This window comes from Schistocerca americana, chromosome 2 (assembly GCF_021461395.2).
Source record: "Schistocerca americana isolate TAMUIC-IGC-003095 chromosome 2, iqSchAmer2.1, whole genome shotgun sequence".
NCBI classification, from domain to species: Eukaryota; Metazoa; Arthropoda; class Insecta; order Orthoptera; family Acrididae; genus Schistocerca; species Schistocerca americana.
Genome location: NC_060120.1, coordinates 426,942,824 through 426,965,008, shown reverse-complemented (window position 1 = coordinate 426,965,008; position 22,185 = coordinate 426,942,824). Strand labels below are relative to the sequence as shown.

Sequence of the window (22,185 nt, the reverse complement as noted above, 5' to 3'; positions counted from 1 at the left end):
AAACTGTAGTTCGCTTTAACTGCGCCCGGCAATATGCTGTGCAACGTATAGTACCATGGTATAAATTGCATTTGTGAACATATGCTTGGTTTTTAGTAGAAAATTATATTTATTCGTTATTTCACCTTAATTAGTATTTTTGTATATCTCCAATGTTCCCTGAATTGTGTTATGATTAAATAGTGTCAGATCTTCTTTAAAATAGCAATAAAACTGGATTACTGTATTAGGAGATGGGGGTCCAGTCCCACATCCTGCCATGGGCTCAGTTCTGGCTTACAGTGCCCTTGTTGCCATTCTCACACGTTGTGCCAACCAATCGCGTCTCACCATACGCACACGCTGATAACTGATTCACTGCTGTTGGCCCGTGCGCCAACCTTCAGCATGCCTCCACAACACAGAGGATTCCCACAACTTGTCTTTTCCGACTACAGTTCATAAATTCATATGGCACAATCCTAACCAGGGTGAAAGCATATACACTATGCTACTTAAAATTTCTTAAATATATTTATTAAACATTCTGCTAATAATAAATTCAATTCGAAAATCAGTAAGGAAATAGCTAAAATAATTACACAGTATTGGTAACGTTTCACACAGTATTACGTTAACAAAAAGATACCTGTCAAATATCTAGTAACTGCGCCCACTGGATATGTGTAGTCGTGTTACCTCAGAACCACTAACAAGAACTGCAGTAGCTAATCATAATAGCTCTGAAGACAGGCCGTTTGCATCGTACCCGTAAAAGAAGAAGTGGCTAAAAGCTGCCATGCTCAAATGTCTGTAGAGTACCCGCCTGCGAAACAACCGAACGAATAGCAAAATTAGTACGAGTAAACTCCTAACCAATAGGACTGATGAAAATATGAGTATTTTACTGTGAAGTGAATCAAGTCATAATCCAGCTTCGTAGCAGACAAAGACGGAAATATTGTTGATGTCATACAAAACGTGTATCCTGGCCGATTTTCGGAATGTCAAGATCCAACCCTTCTACCATCGAAATTGTGTATTCTAATCGATTCCCTCCTTTTTCCTTTGAGCTCATGTGAAAGCGTCATATCAAAGCCTTAACTATGAAATGCAACCCGTGTGTTGAATTGCTAACTCTGTTCAAGAAATCGAAACCATGAGAGCATCTCCCAGCGTAAGTGTAATACAGTAATGAGGGAGATGGAGAACTCGTTGAACTAGAGATGTAGTCATCCCATCGTTGTTGAAAGCTGTGCATGTTACATTAGATACAGTTTACACAATTAACTTACAGATATACAGAAGGGTATTGGTCTATGTCTGTGTGTGTGTATCCCAGCATAGCTCTAGAACTCCTAGAGCTACGTCAAACAGCATTGGTACTGTCTATATGTAACGTATTAACTAAAAATAGTGTTATATATGTGAGAGTTTAAGGCAAGCATAACTATAGGAATATTGGTCCATTGAAAACGAAACTTGGTAAACCTGTGAGTTACTATGTGGAAACGAGACTGAGGGAATAAAACAGGTATAGGCATTAATGTAGGTGGAAAAGGACGACCTTAAATTTCAAGGAAAAACGGACGGAAATCAGCGTTTAATCCATAGTTTAGATTTCAGTAGGGCGATTCCTCGATTATATCGAAGTCGAAAAAAAAATGGTTCAAATGGCTCTGAGCACTATGTGACTTAACATCTATGGTCATCAGTCCCCTAGAACTTAGAACTACGTAAACCTAACTAACCTAAGGACAGCACACAACACCCAGCCATCACGAGGCAGAGAAAATCCCTGACCCCGCCGGGAATCGAACCCGGGAACCCGGGCGTGGGAAGCGAGAACGCTACCGCACGACCACGAGATGCGGGCTATCGAAGTCGAATTGAAGCTTCTACGAACCTGTGAAAAGTTTGGAAACCAGCAGTAGTCTGTAGAAACCCGTAGAATATCGTGAGTAAAATTCCCATTTGTATATGTTCAGAAAAAAAGGAAAAACAAATAACTGGAAAATACTGGTTAATCAGATAGTTTTAACAAGCATCTTTAAGTATTTTGAAATTTCCTAACGGACTAGAACTGCGTCCGGAGCCCGAACTAGAAACGCTCATAACAATTAAGCTATTCGGGCACCACAGACTACTCCCCCCCTCCCCACGCTTTTCACATCACTTCACCATTTCCACTACTTCTCGTCAAACACTGCCCAAAGTTCACAGTTACTCTCCTGCATGTCTTACTGACTGGCACTCTACTACAGATCGAGAGATATATAATCATTATTCAACAACACATTCCAAACTGTAACGTTTATTTTGAAGTAGAACTATTAATCTTTTGCTCAGAAAATGTTGGATAATATTGCTACGAATATCTTTCAAAATTTCTCAGAAGACTGTTAGTAGCCTTGATGCAAGAATACATCGGCAAAGTTGCTACTGCGAACATATGTCTGTTCCATGTAAGAGTTATGTTTATAAACTTCAGCCAATAATAAAAAAGAATCTCATACTTCTATCATTTAACTAAACATTTTTTTTCTGTTATGGGATCTTTTCGGTAAAATGTTAATATGTAAGCATAAAAGGATATATTTAATAATCAGCAAATTGACTATTTTCACTTATGTATCATGTATACTGGAAGGTGTGAGTCACTGGGACGAACTTGCAGCACCTTTCCACTTTCAGTATCAGCAGACTGACGGGATTTGCTCGTCACAGCACGGGCCTGCAACTTTTAAACATCTTTAAAATACCCTTCCCAATAACACTCCAGGAGCTAAAGAATTATATTTGGACGACCATCCATCGAGTAATAACTGCAGCAGACAAGTCTGCAAATAAAAATTATTACTTAGTTCAGAGGTAGTCGCTGTCTCCTTCCATACACACACCGAATATGGAGAAATTCGACCACGTCAGATAATATTTGATCGCATCTGATCCTTTTTGCAGCTGATGTCATGTATAGGAGGGCATAGCACACAGATATGTGTGCATTATATCAAAAATAAACTTGACATGGGCCACAAAGCAGTTGGTTTTTATCGCCCATGTGTTTCAGTTAACTAAGGTACTGAGACCAAACGGTCCTTCACCCCTACATCGAAACAGTAAAGATATGTCCTGACTTCTATACACTCGTGTCTCCTAAAATGTCCTTGCTGTCGTGCGCCCACATTAACATTTCATCTCCATCAGTTTCCCATTTTGTAGAGTTTGCTTCTGCAGCTAAAGATTCAACACTTCTCCTTCTTCTTTTGCCTTTGCTCTCCATCTACTCAAGATCGGGATGGTGATGAACTGGTCTGGCATGATTAATTTAAGAAGTGGCCGTATGCCTTCCCTGTCGTCACCCCGTTACCCCGTGATGGAGAACATGTCTACCCCAACTGCCTCCATGTGAAACTGTGCCAACGTTTTCTAAATTTTGTTAATCGTTTAACTTAGGCGGGACGTGGCTACCAGACCGATATTTACCTGATGGGATGTGGTAAACTGCCTAAAGGCTATATATAGGCTTGTCAGCCGACCGGATCCCGTCGTTAATCCACCTAGCGCACTTCCCTGAATCCCAGCAGAGGCACGGCAACTTGCACTGCCATCCGGGCGGATCGCTAAGAATTCAACACTACCAGATTTTGAAACAAATTAAGTCTGCCATACCGTGCGACGAAATTTTGCCCCAATATCTTAAATATGCAGTAATTCCATAACTAGAATTTCTAGTGGATTACAGTTCGATATTTTGACAGGGGAATCATTAATATTTCCAGAGAAGTGTGAATTCAACAGAAAAAGTGGGTGAATATAAGCTAGTTCTAACTGTGGGTGTCGTTCGTTATTTGCGTGGGTTCAAGACCTTCTTTAAATTTTTTGAACCAAAGAAAAAAAAAAGAGAGTGCTGGGTATTAGGCGTTCGACTTTGTGTACAATGGTATGGTGTTCGAACCCTAGTCGATGTAGGGACGTTTATGTTACAAAAACTGGACAGTTAAGTCGGTATGGGCATTTCCCGCCAAAGGCAACGTTAGGATTTCGAGATTTGAATATTTAAAAAAATGCGATATTAAAACTGGGTAAGTGCTGGACTGACATCTGGAGATTCCAGGCTCCCTTACCGGCCCTTGCTTAAATTTTTCCGTCACTTGTTGCTTCTTCCAGCTATGGTAATGATGTGTTAACATAGAATTTCGGAGCTGAACTGTTGTGTGCAGTTCACGTTAAACTGTAGTTCCCTGTGTAATAGGCTAGGTAAGCTAGTTCATAGGCTAGAGTAAGAGCATTCCACCTCCAATAGGAAGGACCATGCCTAGCAATCACTTTTCAAGGCAGCCTGAAAATTGATGACAGATTTATATTTTACCTTCATGAAAGTGACAAGTCGAAAACACAACCAACAAAACTGCTCGTTCAGTATGAGACCCTCGGATTAATCAGTGAACAGGAACATTTTTACATGTACTGGAATTAATTAATTACAAAACGTTTTTATTATGTACTTTAAATAGTTATTACATGATTCAACATAACTCTGCCAAATTTACCAAACATTTCATTCTCATTTATTGTTCTTAAATGCGTAATAATCCGGTTGCAAATAGCAATTTAGATATTATAACACTGATCAACAGCTAGCGGATATTCACAAGTGGCCCATTCACAGTCAAAGAAATAGTTGGATAACATACTGTAATAATCATTGAAACTAACCTTTTCGGCTTCTGAACTGACTGCATGAACATTACGATACTAAATTCCGACCGGCGCTGACTAGCATACGTAACTTGGACCTCAATGATGGGCGACGCCTCCCAGAGGCTTTATGTGCAACGCCTGTTTAAAGACACGCGAAAGAACTCTTTTTTCAAAAAATGGTAAAATTCACAGTAATTTCATATTCAGCAATAAAATAAAAGATAGGAAAAGCAAAAATATAGTGAACACTTTAGGCAGAGACACCTCGTAGTTTAAATATTGTACGAATCTCCTTAAACTTATAAATAATGATTCTTTTTATGGGCTGAAAATTTTGGCACGCACTTGAATTTACAAAAGGCTGCTATGAATTTTTGGAAAGTTAAAGTTTCTGATTAACATGTTTCACTACATAACATGTAATTTAAACGTGCGTTTATTCGAATAAGAAAATTTAATGCTCCAAGACAATAACGCTGAAATTGTAGAAAGATTGCAATTTAAGAACTGAGCATTCAAGATATCGACAACTTTGAATAATGATAACTTTTGAATTTGAAAGTTTTCAGGAAAGACAATATGTTGCTTATGCAGATGGTATCAGTCTTAAAACAAAGAATAATTATTATTGGGAATCTAATTTCGAGTTATGTATGGTTTTAGTGAATATATTATGTACAGAATGTTTGTCTGAGTATAGTGCTGTTACCTAAACAGTCAATGCTATTGTCCTCAGCAGACTGTAGATTACACACTGAATAATGGAGTTTTGAAAAATAAATCGTTTGTAAGACTTTCGAGATTTCATATAATTAAAGTACATGTTTTTCATGTGGAACATATACAGAATAAATAATTACTAAGTGGGGTTATAGAAAGTTGAACTACTCCACCTTTTTACATTTGAACCTGAAGTCGTACTGCCTTAACCAAGCCAAAAATCTGAGTGTCACAGTGATTAAACGATTTGGTAAAGTACGCAGGATCCCGCACATACATCAGTGTCTATTTTTACGAATAGTACGTTGTTAGCTTGGTTGTTGTATATCAGTGTATATACTGGAGTGACTGCCTCAGTAACGGTGTCCGCTCCTGATTGTGTTCCGGCAGTGGTGAAGCAGTTCTACGAGCTGCAGGTGTACGACGAGTTCGTGGTGCTGGGCAACACGGCGGTGCTGCGCTGCCACGTGCCGTCGTTCGTGCGCGACTACGTGGCCGTCACGTCGTGGGTGCGCGGCGCCAGGGAGCGCATCACCGCAGACGTCAGCACAGGTAGGCAGACCCGCGCTGCACCATCTGCTGCTGGGCCGCTTCACTTTTCCGTCGCGCTTCCTTCCCTGAGCTGCCGTCAGACGTTTAAACAAAATTATCGGAGCACGGTCACTGTCAAGTACAGCAGAGCACCGCTTATCCGAATACCGATCAGCCGAAACATCGAATCATCGGGTTAAGAACGCTGTTCGCAGAATAATCTACAGACCTAAAAAAAAAAAAAAAAAAAAAAAAAAAAAAAAAAAAAAAAAAAAAAAAAAGAAAAGATGAGATGGTGGTTTTAATGCTCCACGTGTTCAACATCGTCTCTTCCCCGCTTGAGCGCAACTCACAAAACGTTCATACAACCTTGTAAAATCGCCAGAAATATCCTTCTTTGGAAAGTTGTTCAACACGGGCGTCACATTGGCTTGAATGTTAGTTATGTCGTCAAAGCGTTGATTCTTCGTCTGAGTTTCCGCGCTTTGTTGTTTTGTGGTACGTTCTTATTGATAACACCAAGTATCATCGCCTGTGATGATTGTCTCCAGAAAATAACTGCGCACTTTTTTCACTGTCGTCAACCCACACCATGCGTCTTCACGTCGTTGTTTTTGTTTGGGAGTCAAGGTGTCCGGATGAAAGTTCGTACACACTTTCCTCTCTTTCAAAACACACAGAGAATTGTCTTGATCTTTTGACTGAGAGATGTAGCACCACTGCGATTTGTGACACGACAACGTTGACACATTACAAGCGTACATCCGCTTCTTAACACAGCCAGTTGACAACTGACGTCAAATGCAAGACTGTTACAGCGGTTAGTTCAAACTTCCACCGTAGTTACTGCGCTGTCATCGCGTATACGCCAGAAATAAAATCAATCTCGCATCTTCTCGGACGGACTGTGTACAAGAACCAGAGAATCCATGGAGGGAGGCAAGCATTTTTGCAGAAGTCAAAGAGAATCATTTTGGCTCTTGGAAAACCGTAAATGTTTTGTCATTGTTTTATAATGCGCCAAATCATAATCCAAATCTTTCACGTAAACGAGGAGGCTGAAAGATAAAAGAATTTTCTGAATCTCTTATTGTTATTTCAGTCCTCCAACCGGAGGACGAAGGTCATCGAAAGCTTCAAACGCTATTACAGGAAAGCATTGCTGCCTATTTTATTAATTGGGGAAAATATTTATAAATAATTCAGAAACTATAAATTAACTTGAACTATAGTGTAAGCATTGCAGCAGAACCTTGGGCTGCTGTCAATGACACTACACTGGGAAAAACATGGAATAATCTTCTTCCTTCCGATGAGGAAGACAATTTCTAGGCGAAATGGCTGGGATGAGTAAAGAGTCTCCTGCATTTGAAGAATGCAATCGGGAAAGTAATAAAGACTGACCCAGATGTGATATTGATGACACTGGTTGTCCAGTACTGAAGGACGATAAAATAGTTTTCATTAACATCGACTACCAAGACCCTTGCTGCAGTGACCGTGATGAAAAAGGAATATTCAGTGAGGAATTTTCCACTGCCTTGAAATGTCTATGAGGTGTTTATAATAACAAGATGAATGCCATGCAGACCCATGCCAGTATATCAAACGCTTGCGAGATTTAGTGACAAAAAACGAGTCTCAACGAAAGTGAAAATGAAATTGAAACTTCTTTTCTTAAATTATAGGCCAGGCTTAACGGGCATTTAGAACTTCAGTTCTCTGTGCTACTAGTAAGACGTATGACTCAAAAATATATAAACAGTGTTTCGTTTAATTCAGTGTTCCTTTGGTTCATATTTCTCTGAACACTGTTACTATTTTTTTGTAAATGATCGGTAATTAGAAAAACCAGCAACCGAACACCACCCGTCCCGCATTGTTTCGGACAATCGATTCTCTAAAGCGGGTGATTAAATTTAGACTGTTATGTTAGGCAGAATTACGTACAAAATAATTCCTGTCAAAGCGACAGTTTGTTAACACTCGACAGTAAAATTATCAGTGATGTCCATCGTTTTAAATAAATATTAAATATGGGAATCTCACCTTCAGGATCTTACGCATAAACTCAATATTGCTGTCTCCCTTCACATAATTTTCTCTACCGTCATTGAAACAGAACAGTAAGATTGTTTATTTTAGTTCTGTTATTTGCTACATTCTTATCTAATACAGAAGAGACACCTGTCATTGCTCAGTAATCGTATAGCTCTAATACTGCGATTTCTGTAGAAGCTCATTCCTGTAAAATTTATGGTTGACAGTCAATAAAATGAAACAGATACACACCTAAAATAACGCACTCTAAACATTTCAGTCTGGTGTACTCTTTTCAAAGCTTGTGGATACTTCATTATACCTGATACTCCGCATCATAGTAAACACGAACAAGTGCCCCTCAATACGATAGCGAGTTATATTTAATTCCTGTAAAATTTATTTCTTAATATTTCTGTCCTTTAGCTTTAGCTGGAGTATGCTTTTCTTGTCTGAATGTCAGAGAGAACAATTTTATACAGCTCTGTTCCCATTAGACAGTTTTCCGGTTTTTCTTACTCTACTCTGTGTAACATTTTTCTCAAGGTCTGTAAAAACTGGGTAAAGAGGTTCTCATTCTTGTGCTGATCCCTTTCAATTTTTCATGTTACTAGATAGCCAAAGGAGCCTTGCATCTTACTAATAGTGCTTCACTGCTAACCTCTTAGCTAATAGCTGTCTTCCGTTCAGTTCATACAGAGTGATATGGAAGTTCCCTACAGATCATGCCTCAATTCGGTGATAGTTTGTGATTTATTTGACTGTCATTTAATTGGATATCATCCTGTGCAAGTTTGTCCCATGACGTCTTGAGTGGTGTTTACTAGATACCTCCGCTTTGTGACCATCCCTTTCTGAACACATGTGTACATCATTGATGAAAAAGCTCATTCAACTTTAATTTTTACTATGCCTATTCTTCGCCATAAAATTCTTATTTTGCACAATTTAATATGTCTTACAGCATATAGTATTATATCATCAGGATTCATTTCCGAAAACAGAAGCGGTGTAAGCTTGTAGCTTCCAAATTCTCTACAAACAACTCCCTTTGTAGAAACAGTGCATTATTCGAAACTTCACAAAATATGGTACACTTGAGCAGAAAAGCTTGTCTGAGATACTGTGGAAGCACAATATTATCGGAAAATAATAGTTAATTTCTGTATACATTCTGACAGATCTTCACAGTACAAGTTACGTCACAGTTCTCTCCAAAGGCTTTTCATCTCTGGAAATGGAGATACTCTGTAGAGGCACTAGTTTAAAATCTTCGAGAGAACAAAATTTCACTGGACCACATACTCATATTTGTTCCTGATAATGACGTAATGGCTGAAAATCGGTTTGTGAAATAAATAATAAATATTACAGAATATTACTGTGTGTGTTTTAATTCACAGCATATAAAAAAACAGTCTCCCAAGAACCGACGGAACGGTCAATCCCTGTAACTGTTTGTTATCTTCGTTGAAAGAAAAACTGATTTTCTTACTGTCACATCTCGCCCAAACTGCATGTGGTTCCCAACACGCTACAGTCTGTGAACTGTGCTCGCCCTAAGCACTCCGTCTTCAGGCCACAAGTGGCCCATCGGGACTATCCGACCGCCGCGTCATCCTCAGCTGAGGATGCGGATAGGAGGGGCGTGTGGTCAGCACACGGCTCTCCCGGTCGTTATGATGGTTTTCTGTGACCGGAGCCGCTACTATTCGGTCGAGTAGCTCCTCAATTGGCACCAAGAGGCTGAGTGCACCCCGAAAAATGGCAACAGCGCACGGCGCCTGAATGGCCACCCACCCAAGTACCGGCGACGCCAGACAGCGTTTAACTTCGGTGATCTGACGGGAACGGGTGTATCCACTGTTGCAAGGCCGTTGCTGCTTGCCCTAGGGTCTCAGTAAATAATAGGTTTTTACAAGCGTGCTAATAGAAGTGAGGGCGCCATAACAAAGGAAAGCAATACCACATAGAACTTTCTTTTTAATTTTGCAAAATTTCCTTTTCTTTTTTATCATATTAGTGAGTTCCCGTTACTCAGAATTTTTTAAATTAGAATTTTATAATGATTCTATTAAATTTTAATGTATTCCGCGTGGTTCTCCTGAGAGACATTAGGCGCTTTTTCTCTTATGTTTCGGCAGATTTCGGCGATTTCGTTTTTCCAATGTGTAGCTGGAATCAGTTCAAAAAAGTATTACTAATCATCTCTTTCACGTGACGCCCAATGCCGACGGAAAGCGTCTGTTTACTTCCCGCCATTACGAAATAATGTTTAAAGTGGAATTTTACGTGCCCACTCGATAGAGCGGCCCCAAATTAGTCTCGAGCTATATTTCTTTTATCGATATCTGCTAAGGACAGTGAAATACATGGAACAACCAGTACTCCAGCAGCGACTGAACAGCAGTATTGCATGGCAGTATCAGTCAGTGTGGGCCTGGGCGGTGCTAATTTGGAACCGCTCTATCGAATGGGCACGTAAAATACCGCTTTAAAAAAAAAATTGAAAGGGAAACAAACCGACGCTTACCGTCGGTACTGAGCGTCTCCTGAAAGATGCGAAGATCAGTGTTTTGTTTGGGCTACCTGTAGCTAAAAAAACTGCAAAAGCCAAATTGCAAACATCTGTCGAAGCAGCAGATAAATGCGCCTGACGACTCTTAGGAGGGACACCCCGTATTTTGACCATCTCTGGCGACGTGGTCGCGATTGTCCACAGAATTAAGTTTGTGAATACAAGTAGTAAAAAATACTAATTTGACACACTCGACATCCTGCGGTTTTTAAAAGGGCGTATGCATTTAAGAAACAAAATTCAGTGGAAGAACTTCTAACAGACACCTGCTACTTAATATAGTAAAGTAAAAATACAGAATTACACTATCGAAACCATATTTGTTTAAGCACATCCTCACAGCGTAAAGGGACAGTATTCTGATTCAAGGACTGCATCTACATCTACAGTAATCTGCACTTCACATTTAACTTCTGGCAGAGGGTTTTTCGGACCACCTTCAGACTATGTCTCTGCCTTTCCACTCTCTAGCAGCGCGTGGGAATCTTTCTGTACGAGCCCTGATTTCTCTCATTTAATTATGACGATCAGTTTTCCTTGTGTATGTGGGTGACAATAAAATAATTTCACTTTCAGAGGAGAAATTTGGTGACTCGCCGCAACAGAAAACACCTTTGTTTAGTGCTTACCCTCCCACCTCGCTCGTCATATCCTTGAAACTCTCTCACCTGCCTCGAGATAACAAAAAAACTAGCTGCCCTTATTGAAACTTTTTCGATGTCCTACGTCAATCCTGTTTTGGTAAAGATCCCGTACAGCGTAGCAATACTCAAGCAGGGGACGAACAAGCGTAGTGTGGGCAGTCTTTTTAGTAGACCTGTAGCATCTTCTAAATGTTTTGCCAATAAAACGTAGTCGTTCACTTGCCTTCCCCAGTATTTTACGTATGTAATCGTTCCAACTTCAGTTGTTCTTATTGTAATTCCTAGGTATTTAGTTGAACTGACCGCCTCAGCTCTATGTGGTTTATCGTGTAATCTAATTTAATGGATTTCTTTTTGTACTCATGTGGATGATCTCTCAGTTTTTTATTGACATACTTTTCCACTTTTCGCGCCATTCAGGTTCTGTGTCTTAAGTTCTTTTGCAATTGGTTTTGATCTTCTTATGACTGTACTACACCGTAAATGACAGCATCATCTCCAAACAGTCTAAGAAAGCTGTTCAGATTATTTTCTAAATAATTTGTGTAGATCAGGAGCAGCAGAGTACCTATAATACTTCCTTGCGGAACTTCATATATCACTTCTATTTTGCTCGGTGGTTTTCCGTAAATTACTGCGTACTGTGAAATTTCTGAGAAGAAAATCACGTATCCAAACGCACAACAAAAGCGATGTTCCATAGGCACGCAATCTGATTAGAACTCTCTTTTGAGGAAATCTCGAAATATGGAAGCACTATGAGATCCCCTGTTGGTAGCACTCATTACTTCGTACGCATAAAGAGCTAGCTGTGTTTGATAAGAACGATATTTTCTGTATCCGTGTTGGCTATTTGTCAATAATTTGATTTTCTTCGAGATAGTTTTCGAACACAGTATACGTTCCAAAATCCTACAGCAAAAAACGTTATTAATACTGATCTGTAATTCGGTGAATTACTCCTATTTCCTCTCTTGTTTAGTGGTGTGGTCTGTGTAACTTTCCAGTATTTTGGTACAGATCTTTCGTTGAGCGAGCTGTTGTATATGATTGCTAAGTGTGGGACTATTGTATCAGCATACTCTGAAACGAACCTATTCGTATGCTATCCGGACCGGAAGATTTTCTTTTGTTAAGTACATCAACCTCCTCCGCTACACTGAAGATATATACTTCCAAACTACTCTTGTTGGCAGTTGTTTTCTATTCGAATTCTGGAATATTTAGTTCGTCTTCCTTGTTGAAGGAATTTTTAAAAACTGTAACAACTCCGCTTTAGTGGTGCTGCCATCGGTAGATTCACCCAGTGATGTTGCGCATCTAAGCTTAACAGTTGGATCTCTCTGCTTAAGAATCAATATGCGGCCTTTGTATTCTATTATACCGTTCCATGATCAGCTAAATGGTGTCGACAGTGTTATGGGGACTTTTATGCCAGACACCAAAACCTTCACAACACGCACACTTTTCGAGTGGGAAATTTCTGCTATAGTTCGCACTTGGATGAAGACAAATTATAAGCACATAGATGTATTTATCGTCGCTGTTTATTGTTTATTGTTTAAAAATTTTCTAGATTATATATATATATATATATATATATATATATATATATATATATATATATATATAATCTAGGAAATTATAGTTCATTTCTGGCAGTTGATATATATATATATATATATATATATATATATATATATATATATATATATATACCGCACCATCAACTGCCAGAAATGAACTATAATTTTCACATTAAAGAAAGAAAACATGCACATAATAATAATACTGTTGTACACAATCCTGTGACATGTCCGGTTAGTATTAATGACTGCTGTGCTTGTACAGTTTACAAGAAAGGACCGTCAAGGCAGAAACGCTGATCCTGCAGTAACGACAAACACGGAGTTCGCGGATTTCATTACGGCAGGTACGCCAGGAGCGTCAAGTTCGCATTGTTCGATTAAGAGAGCAACGTGGCCTGAAAAGGAGGCCAAAGTAATTTCGATTGCCTGAGCAATCTGGATGAAAGGGAGTGCGTATTACGTGGATGCGTACTCAGCTAATCAGTCTTACAAAAGAGGGCCAGAGACCAGCTCTCTAGGTGGGTGAATTGAATCACGTTCCTTCCTCCTTTGCCGTAACTTTCGATATTAAAAATTAGTTACAAAGACGGACAAAGATAGTTGCTCGGGAAGAACTTCGTCTCTATATTGTCCGTCATTCAAAGGAAGAATTAATGTAGTCCTCTCGCTCTCATCTAATTTCTTTTATTGACTGTAATTCTCCCTGACAAAGATTAGATCCAGCACTTTTCTTTTCTCGCAGAGTAATAAAATTGCCCAATAGACTTCGAGAACGTCATCTATTCCTTAGATGTTCCTACATACTTTTCGTACCAAAGGTATGGAAAAACGTAATGATCTAAAGAAAGACACATACCACCTCGTTATTTAATTTCATATTTGAAATTTGTGAAAAAGATTATGTTAACAACGATAAATTAGCTAAGATTTTGATGTTAAAAGACATTGGTTTCCAGACGAGAAGATGAAAGTGAATTTTATACCTACGACCACTCGTATAATTTGGTAATAAGCTCTAGAAAATATCCTAAACGCAGGAAACAAATTAAGAAGTTGATAATATTTGCAGATAAATACATAATAATACTTTATATTTGAAACTAAAGTTAACATCTCTAAAGCTGACATCTCACGTTGTAATTCTGATGTTTCTAAATTTCCTTCTATATTTTTTCACAACGTGCGTCGTTTCAAAATTCACTTGAATGACTTTCTGCTATTAAGAACTTGTAATCACCACTATTAACATAGAATTTAAGTTTATTTTCGCATTAAAATTTAAAGTTTTCACGATGATTCCCACTGGTTGCCACCGATTTTCAACTTCTTAGCGAGCTTTCCAAGGAGAATCTGGTGAAAGCACTAGGAGTAACGTTGTAATTACCATTTTTGTGTTTCATGCAATATGGGACATACGGCTACCTGCAGTTTTGTTGACCTGACTTACTCAAGGTCAACATATTCTTTAAGGTGCTCAAGAATTGTGGTGCGGACTGAGACACTGGTAACGCAATTATTACTTTATTCTAGATAAACTGTGGAGAGACATTTTTACGCTATTTCACGTACTCACTGCTTCAGTGAGTTTCAATGAAATTAACAAAAAAGAATTATTTTGTAAGATTAAGTTGGTCATTAGTGACGGACAGGAGAATTATTCTATGTCTAACATTCTATCATTTCCAATATGTTGTGACATCGAGATATTTATCTTCAGTTATCTCACAGTGCAAGATGATTATGAATTATTTTTAATTTCCGTGTAAAAATGCTACCTATGGCATTTTATGCTCAAACAGAAAGTTTTGTCTGCCATTGAGTTAAAATCAGAGGTTTCCATGACAGCAAAATGTCAGGCTATAACTCTCGGCTGTGATACGAGTACGCCTACAGAGATGCAGGTTAGGTGTTTATACTTTTTCTGTGTTTTACACGTAGTATATTTATTAAATTTCTTGTGTGTTTCTCTGTTTAAGATAGTTAATGTCGCTTTTTTGTAAGTGTAAATTCATTCATTTTTTAGCCCAATACTTGCTCACTTTACAGCCAGCTACATAGGAGCTTCCACTGGTGATATAACAGGAGTGTAGCAAGTCACATATCTAGGACGGTTTGCTTTAATAGTTCATTTCATCAATTAGTCTTGCTAGGACGGATAGGCTGTGTGCATGCAGTGAACGGACGTAGGATGAGCTCGCCGCAGTTCGCGAACAGCTGAACGTGCCGTTTGCTACGATTACTCACCTTCAGGCTGCTGTCGCGGTGTGCACGTGGCGAAGAATCTGGAGCGTCGCATGGGACACCTCAGGTGTCCCTTTTTATGTCCACTGGCTCTGCTTCCGAGGCACCTCCTAGTAGTGCAGGCGAAGATGTGGATCCGCACCAGGGTGAGTGGCGGGTGGCAACGAGTTCGCGTTACCCGAGTGGGAGGGCCAATGTGGAGGCTGGTCGCCTGGCATGGCCCATTGACCCTGCGAGTGGACAGCGGCCGTTCTTTCAGCAGGGTCCGAGCAGGTACACTGAAGGGGAGCTCCAATGTTAAAAGCGTTATAGAGCCCCTTAGGCAGATAGCGTTCAGGGCCGGGAAGGAAGCCTCCATGCAGTCGGTATATTTGCCGATGGGCCTCATCTGAGATGTGGATCCGGCTTGACGGTGGCTATCGAACGTGCAGGGCGCAGTCGTCTGCAAGTTGTGTCTCACGTCGGCACCAACGACGCCTGTCTCGTGGATTCTGAAGCGATCCTCAGTTCGTACAGGCTGCTGGCGGAGGTGGTGAAGACTGCTGGCCTCGCGCTCTGGGTGCAAGCAGAGTCGCAATATGCAGCATCATTCTCAGAGCTGGTCGGGGATCTTTGGTTCGGAGCCGAGTGGAGTGTCTCAACCAAAGGGGTCATTGACTCTGTGACAGTCTTGTTGGCAGCAGATTTCTAAATCTGCGATATCGTGTGGGGGTTTGCAGTATACAAAAGGGGATTAGTGCGTGAATATCCAGATCGTGAGATACTAGTTGGAGGCGACTTCTAACTGCCGAGTATAGACTGGAATGTCTTTGGATTCATTTCGGGGAGTACAGACAAACAATCATGTGACATACTTTTGAATACATTTTCTGAAAAATTCTCTTGAGCAGCTAGCTAGGGAGCCAACACGAGATGGAAACATCTTAGCCCTTGTAGCTAAAAACTGGATGGACATTGTCAACATGACATAGATGAACTATTAAAGCAGACCGTCCTAGATATTCGACTTGCTACACACCTGTTGTTTTAATAAAGACATTCGCCGGATGCTGAGGAAGAAGAGGCTGTTACACTCTAGGTTGAAAAGCGGACACACAAATGACAACAAGGGAAGGTTAATAGAGACTAGTGCGTCTGTTTAAAGATCTATGTGTGCAGCATTCAACAACTACCACCGTGACACCCTATAAAAACATCTGGCAGGGAACCTGAGAAAGTTTTTGTCGTCCAGTCAGTCTATTGTTGACCAGTATGGTGTAGCAGTTGAAGACAGCAATACGGATGCAGAAGTTTTAAATTTCACGTTAAAGAAATCGTTCACACAGGAGAATCGTACAAACATACCATCATTTGACCATCGGACACACAGTAGTATATGGCATTGGCCACTTAACGTAGCTCGCCTTTATCGTGAATCACTCAACACAAAGTCCCAAGTACGGGAAAAAAGCGCAGGTGACTCCAGTGTATAAGAAAGGTAAAACAACGGACACGCAAAATTGCAGACCAATACACTTAATTTCTGCTAGGTGCAGAATCCTTGAACATATTCTCAATTCGAATACAATAAACTTTCTTGAGACTAAGAAGCTTATGGCCATGAATCAGCATGGTTATAGAAAGCACCGTTCATGCGAAACTCAGCTTGCCCTTTTCTCCCATGATATGGATGAAGGGAAACAGGCAGATTCTTTATTTCTAGATTTCCAGAAAGCATTTGACACGATGCCCCACTGCTGGCTGTTAACGAAGGTACAAGGATATGGAATAAGTTCACACATATGTGAGTGGCTCGGAGACTTCTTAAATAATACAGCTCAGTATGTTGTTCCCAACGGCGAGTGTTCATCAAGGTCAAGGATATCTTCAGGGATGCTCCAGGTAAGTGTGATTGGAGCGCTGTTGTTCTCTGTATACATAAATGATTTGGCGGACAGGGTGGGCAGCAATCTCCTGTTGTTTACTGATAATGCCGTGGTGTACGGTAAGGTGTCGAAGCAGATTGTCTGTAAGAAGGTACGACTTAGACAAAATTTCGAATTGGTGTGATAAATGGCATTTAGCACCAGATATGGAAAAATGTAAGTTAATGGGGATGAGTAGGAAGAACAAACTGTTATGTTCGAATACAGTTTTGCTAGTGTCCTGCTTGAAACAGTCAAATCGTTTAAATATCTGGGCGTAACGTTACAAAGCGATATGAGTTGGAAGAAGCATTTGAAAACTGTGGTAGGGAAGCCAATGGGCGACTTCGATTTACTAGGAGAATTTTAGGAAAGAGTGGTTCACCTGTAAAGAAGACAGCCTATAGGACGCTAGTGCGACGTATTCTTGAGTGCTGCTCGGATGTTTGAGTACCAGGTCGGATTGAAGGAAGACATCGAAGCAATTCAGAGGCGGGCTGCTAGGTTTGTTATCGGTAGGTTCGAACAACGTATAAGTATTAAGGAGATTGTTCGAGAGTTCAAATGGGAATCTCTGGAGAGAAGGCCACATTCTTTTCAAGGAACACTGTTGACAAAATTTAGAGAACCAGAATTTGAAGCTAACTGCCGAACGATTCTACTGTTCTATTTCCGCAAAAATACATCGGGCTGAGGACGACGCAGGTAGGATACAAGAAATTATGGCTCGTACGCAGGCATACAGACAGTCGTTTTTCCTTCGCTCTATATGTGAGTGGAACAGGAAGGAATGACAAGTAGTTGTACAGGGTACCCTCCGCCACGCACCGTACCTTGTCTTGCGGAGTATATATGTAGATGTAGATACCTTTATGATGGATATATCACATAATAGTTATGAATGAATATTTCGTTGTGCAGCAGAATGTATATTCCTAAAAATCTTCTTGATAATATATATGTACCAGCTCGTATTTTATGCTAAACCATTGACATTGAGGACAGTAATTATACCAAATGATAAATCTAGGCATGCCTAACGCCTGAGCACATAGTTTGAGCCTGCAAGTAATACTTCTTATTTTCGGAACTCCACGGAGGCTCTTCTGTATTTCCGAGCTCTTTCCGAGCTCTTCGTGATGTCACTGCCCACTTGTATTTGAATCTCATTTGGAAGAAAATGTCTGTCTGTCAGAAAGTTTCATAATAGGTACATTGAATGCACTAGCAGTAGTGGTAGAGCTGCAGCTAGGCGCATACAGGGTGGTCCATTGATAGTGACCGGGGTAAATATCTCACGAAATAAGCATCAAACGAAAAAACTACAAAGAACGAAACTCGTCTAGCTTGAAGGGGGAAACCAGATGGCGCTATGATTGGCCTGCTACATGCATTTCTTTACAAATATGTAATAAAACATGGGGGTTCCTATTTTTAAAAAAAACGCAGTTGATATCCATTTGACCATGGCAATGCCATCTAGCGGGCCAACCATAGCGCCATCTGGTTTCCCCCTTCAAGCTAGACAAGTTTCGTTCTTTGTAGTTTTTTCGTTTGACGCTTATTTCGTGAGATATTTGGCCCGGTCACAATCAATGGACCACCCTGTATAGTATGCTGTTTAGCGGCAGGATTTTCGTGCTACCAGATCATGAACCGTATTATTCTCATTCAGAGAACATTGCTGCAGTGAACATATCAGGTCTGGTGCTGTTACGCAAGTGTTTCGTTAAGCTAGCACCAACGGCTCTGCCGGCAATATCCTTTCGAAACCTCTTTATTCATGTCAGTAGCCACTTTGTGTTGAGGATAGCTCCCAGTGGATTTAAACCTTTACGTATAGCCGTGGGTGCAATGGACATCTGTAGATAATCGCCTCTGAAGAGAAAACCTAGTAAGAGAGCAAATAATACACTATCTGTGATGGTTTTCCTGTTCATTAATTTCCAGATTATCATTGCATAGTAAAAGAGAAGTGGATTCCAAAAACAAATGCGTCTGAAATTGCAGTATCAAGGTAACTGATCGTATTTTTAAGTTTCTGTGTTTCACGCGTTCGTTGGGTGTCTTTCACTTTGTACTGCTTTGAATTTATAGTAGTTTGTACACGCAAATTAATACGATAGGATATTTCTAACGCTACAGATATAATTGTAACATTTTTAATACTTTTAGATGATAATAACTTCTCTGGCGTATTGTTTCAAATCACACGCTGACTTCAGTGACCGTAAGTGTGAAAGAGCTGTATTATTTGCTAACGTTTGAAAAAGATTGATTGAAAGACATAATGTTGCTTCAGCAATTGCTACTAGGTCGACGACAAAGATAGGTGCACATCTTATATGAGTCCAAAAGCAGGACTTTTTGTAAGTACAGGGACGATGCCTGCAAAGTTTGTAGACAGACACGGCGAAATTGATTACGGTTAGAAATAACCTACATCTGAACGTACGTAATTGGAATTTATTTCGACGATTCGCAGATTTGAGGACTATCACACTACAGCTACTGAACGCAAACTTTTATGTGTGCTTCGGGCCAAAGCTGCCGAGCAAAGCAAACACATAAAGCGCTTCTGCGCATGTGTACTCGCCGGAGAGAAAGAGATGCGCGATAAAACGCAAAGAAAGGCCTCAAATCCAGGATAATCGTCACCCCTGATGAAGACGTAAGCGGATTTCGGACGCTTTGCATAAGCGGATGAAAATACGAGACCGCGACTAAAAATAAAGTACGGGAAAGGGGCGCTCGTTATCACTGGCTCCACAACACAGCGGGCCGCTTGAAAGGTCCAGGAGACACGGACATAGACGCGGCCGCTGCATAGGAGTGATGAAGAGGCGAGATAGAGGGGCGGGCTGGCTGGCTGGAAGGGGGAGGTCGTTAAGGACAACATCCGTCTTGTTCGCGCGTGCTGGTGGCAGTATCGCCTCGCAGAAGGAGAAATTCCGCTCTCATAACAACTGTGCAACTTCTGAAAACGAAAACTCAGTGTCGCGAATTATTATACCTCTACTTTCTACATGATAAATCGAAATGAACTAATTTCTCCTTGAGAGATACTCTATGAGTTTACGGTAAGAAAGGCAGAATGAATTGATTGTTGGTGTTAATAACGATCATCCTCCTTTACGTCCTCTGCATTACTGCAGATGACGTGACACTGAGCACATTTCTTATGTGCGTGCAGTACACGTGAGGCGCCTAGTTGTCTCCACTGCACTGTGTGGAATACGAAGGTTCTGTTACAGTCCACCAACCTGCTGTCTTCAAGTTGATGCCCCCAGCGCAGAAAACAGCACGCAGGTCGTAGGTTCTGTATCTTGAGGCTGAAACTGACTTTTAGCGAGGTTCTGTTCTGAAATAATGTATCACTTCTTTGGGATGCCACTCGCGTATTTTAATATAGCCACACGAGAAGACTACATGATCTTAAGACAACACCTTCTGATACAGCAAAGTACTTGACGAAACACAATGTTTACGAAAATGTATCTTTACATTATTTGTGGCACGTGTCTGCGTCTCATGACTACCGGAGTGAATCTTTTAATACTGAATACTGGCAAACACATCCTACTATAGACAACATGTCTGATCTTCTAGACTGCCTAATCCAGAGTGACGAACAGGAACTTAAATAAAAACTGGAAACATATCCTACGACAGACAACATGTCTGTTCTTCTCGACTGCCTAATCCAGAGTGACGAACATCCCGAAACACTTTGCGCGCCATACCAGAAGAGGCGTGACCCGAAAGCTTCCGAAGTGCTTCGTCTGCAATTTCGTCAGTCTTTTGTTTTTGATTTAAATTGTTTTTAATAATTCTAAAATGACTGATTGATAGTCAGCTGTTGAGAGATATTTATATTAAAAAGTGAAGACATTCCAATGAGTAGTTTAACTAACAATAATAACTATACTTTAACGTTTTGGCGCCCTTGCTCCGAACACAACTGCCAATCACAGAGCAGTAGCATTATGCAGGCGTTCTTTCTCACGGGAATGGTATCGAATCTAACATCTGTCACAGGTACCTCACACCACATTTCGAAATCTATATACTTCTTGCATCTCCACTGCTCTGGGAACAGCTTCGTAGAGCCTAATATGATGGCTGACTAAGCCAGAAATATTACAAGTTACAGCTATAGCCTGTAACCACCCGGTGTCGTAATTTTGAAATGAGAGTTAGTATGAAAGTCGTGTAATGAATACACACAAAAAAGGTTTGCATCACCTCGGTCCGAGAGTTCCGGAAACTGTGCAGAAAATTGGAATAGAGAGTAACATAAACATCATTTCTGCCCTTTTTATTGCTCATGGAAACCACACATTCTATGTTTTACCATGATACAGCGAGACCTTCGGAGGTGGTGGTCATGACTGCTGTGCACACCGGTACCACTAACACCCAGTAGCATGTCCTCTTGCATTGATGCATGCTGTATTCGTTGTGGCATATTACCCACAAGTTGGTCCAGATTGTCTACTCAACGGCGATTCGGCGTAGATCCCTTGGAGTGGTTGGTGGGTCACGTAGTTCATAAACAGCCCTTTTCAATCTATTCCAGGCATGTTGGATAGGGTTAATGTCTGAATAACATGCTGGCCACTCTAGTCGAGCGATGTCGTATTCCTGAAGGGAGTCATTCACAAGATGTGCACGATGGGGACGCGAATTGTCGTCCATGGAGACGAATGCCTCGCCCATATGCTGCCGTTATGGTTGCACTATCGGTCAGAGGATGGCATTCCTGTATCGTACAGTCGTTACGGCGCCTTCCACGATCTTCATCGGCGTACGTCGGTCCCACATAATGCCACGCCAAAACAGCAGGGGACCTCCACCTTGCTACACTCGCTGGACAGTGAGTCTGCGGCGTTCCACCTGAGCGGGTTGCCTCCAAATAGGTCCCCGACGATTGTCTGGTTGAAGGCATATTCGACATTCATCGGTGAAGAGACCGTGGTGCCAATGTTGAGCGGTCCATTCGGCACGTTGTTGGGTCCATTGTGGTGTCACCACCAGACACCACACTTGCTAGGTGGTAGCCTTTAAATCGGCCGCGGTCTGTTAGTATACGTCGGACCCGCGTGTCGCCACTATCAGTGATTGCAGACCTGCACACGGCAGGTCTAATCTAGAGACTCCCTAGCACTCGCCCCAGTTGTACAGCCGACTTTGCTGGCGATGGTTCGCTGTCTGCATGCGCTCTCATTTGCAGAGGCGACAGTTTGGCATGGCCT

General features: G+C 40.9%; 1 protein-coding gene across 1 annotated transcript in view; it reads left to right on the top strand.

Moving 5' to 3' along the window:
• Positions 1-22,185, top strand: part of LOC124594068 (Down syndrome cell adhesion molecule-like protein Dscam2) — a 178,587-nt gene that overhangs the window by 75,382 nt on the left and 81,020 nt on the right. Inside the window, exon 3 of the mRNA XM_047132418.1 lies at positions 5,794-5,955. Coding sequence (XP_046988374.1) covers positions 5,794-5,955 — 162 coding nt within the window. The remainder of the gene's footprint in view (positions 1-5,793; positions 5,956-22,185) is intronic.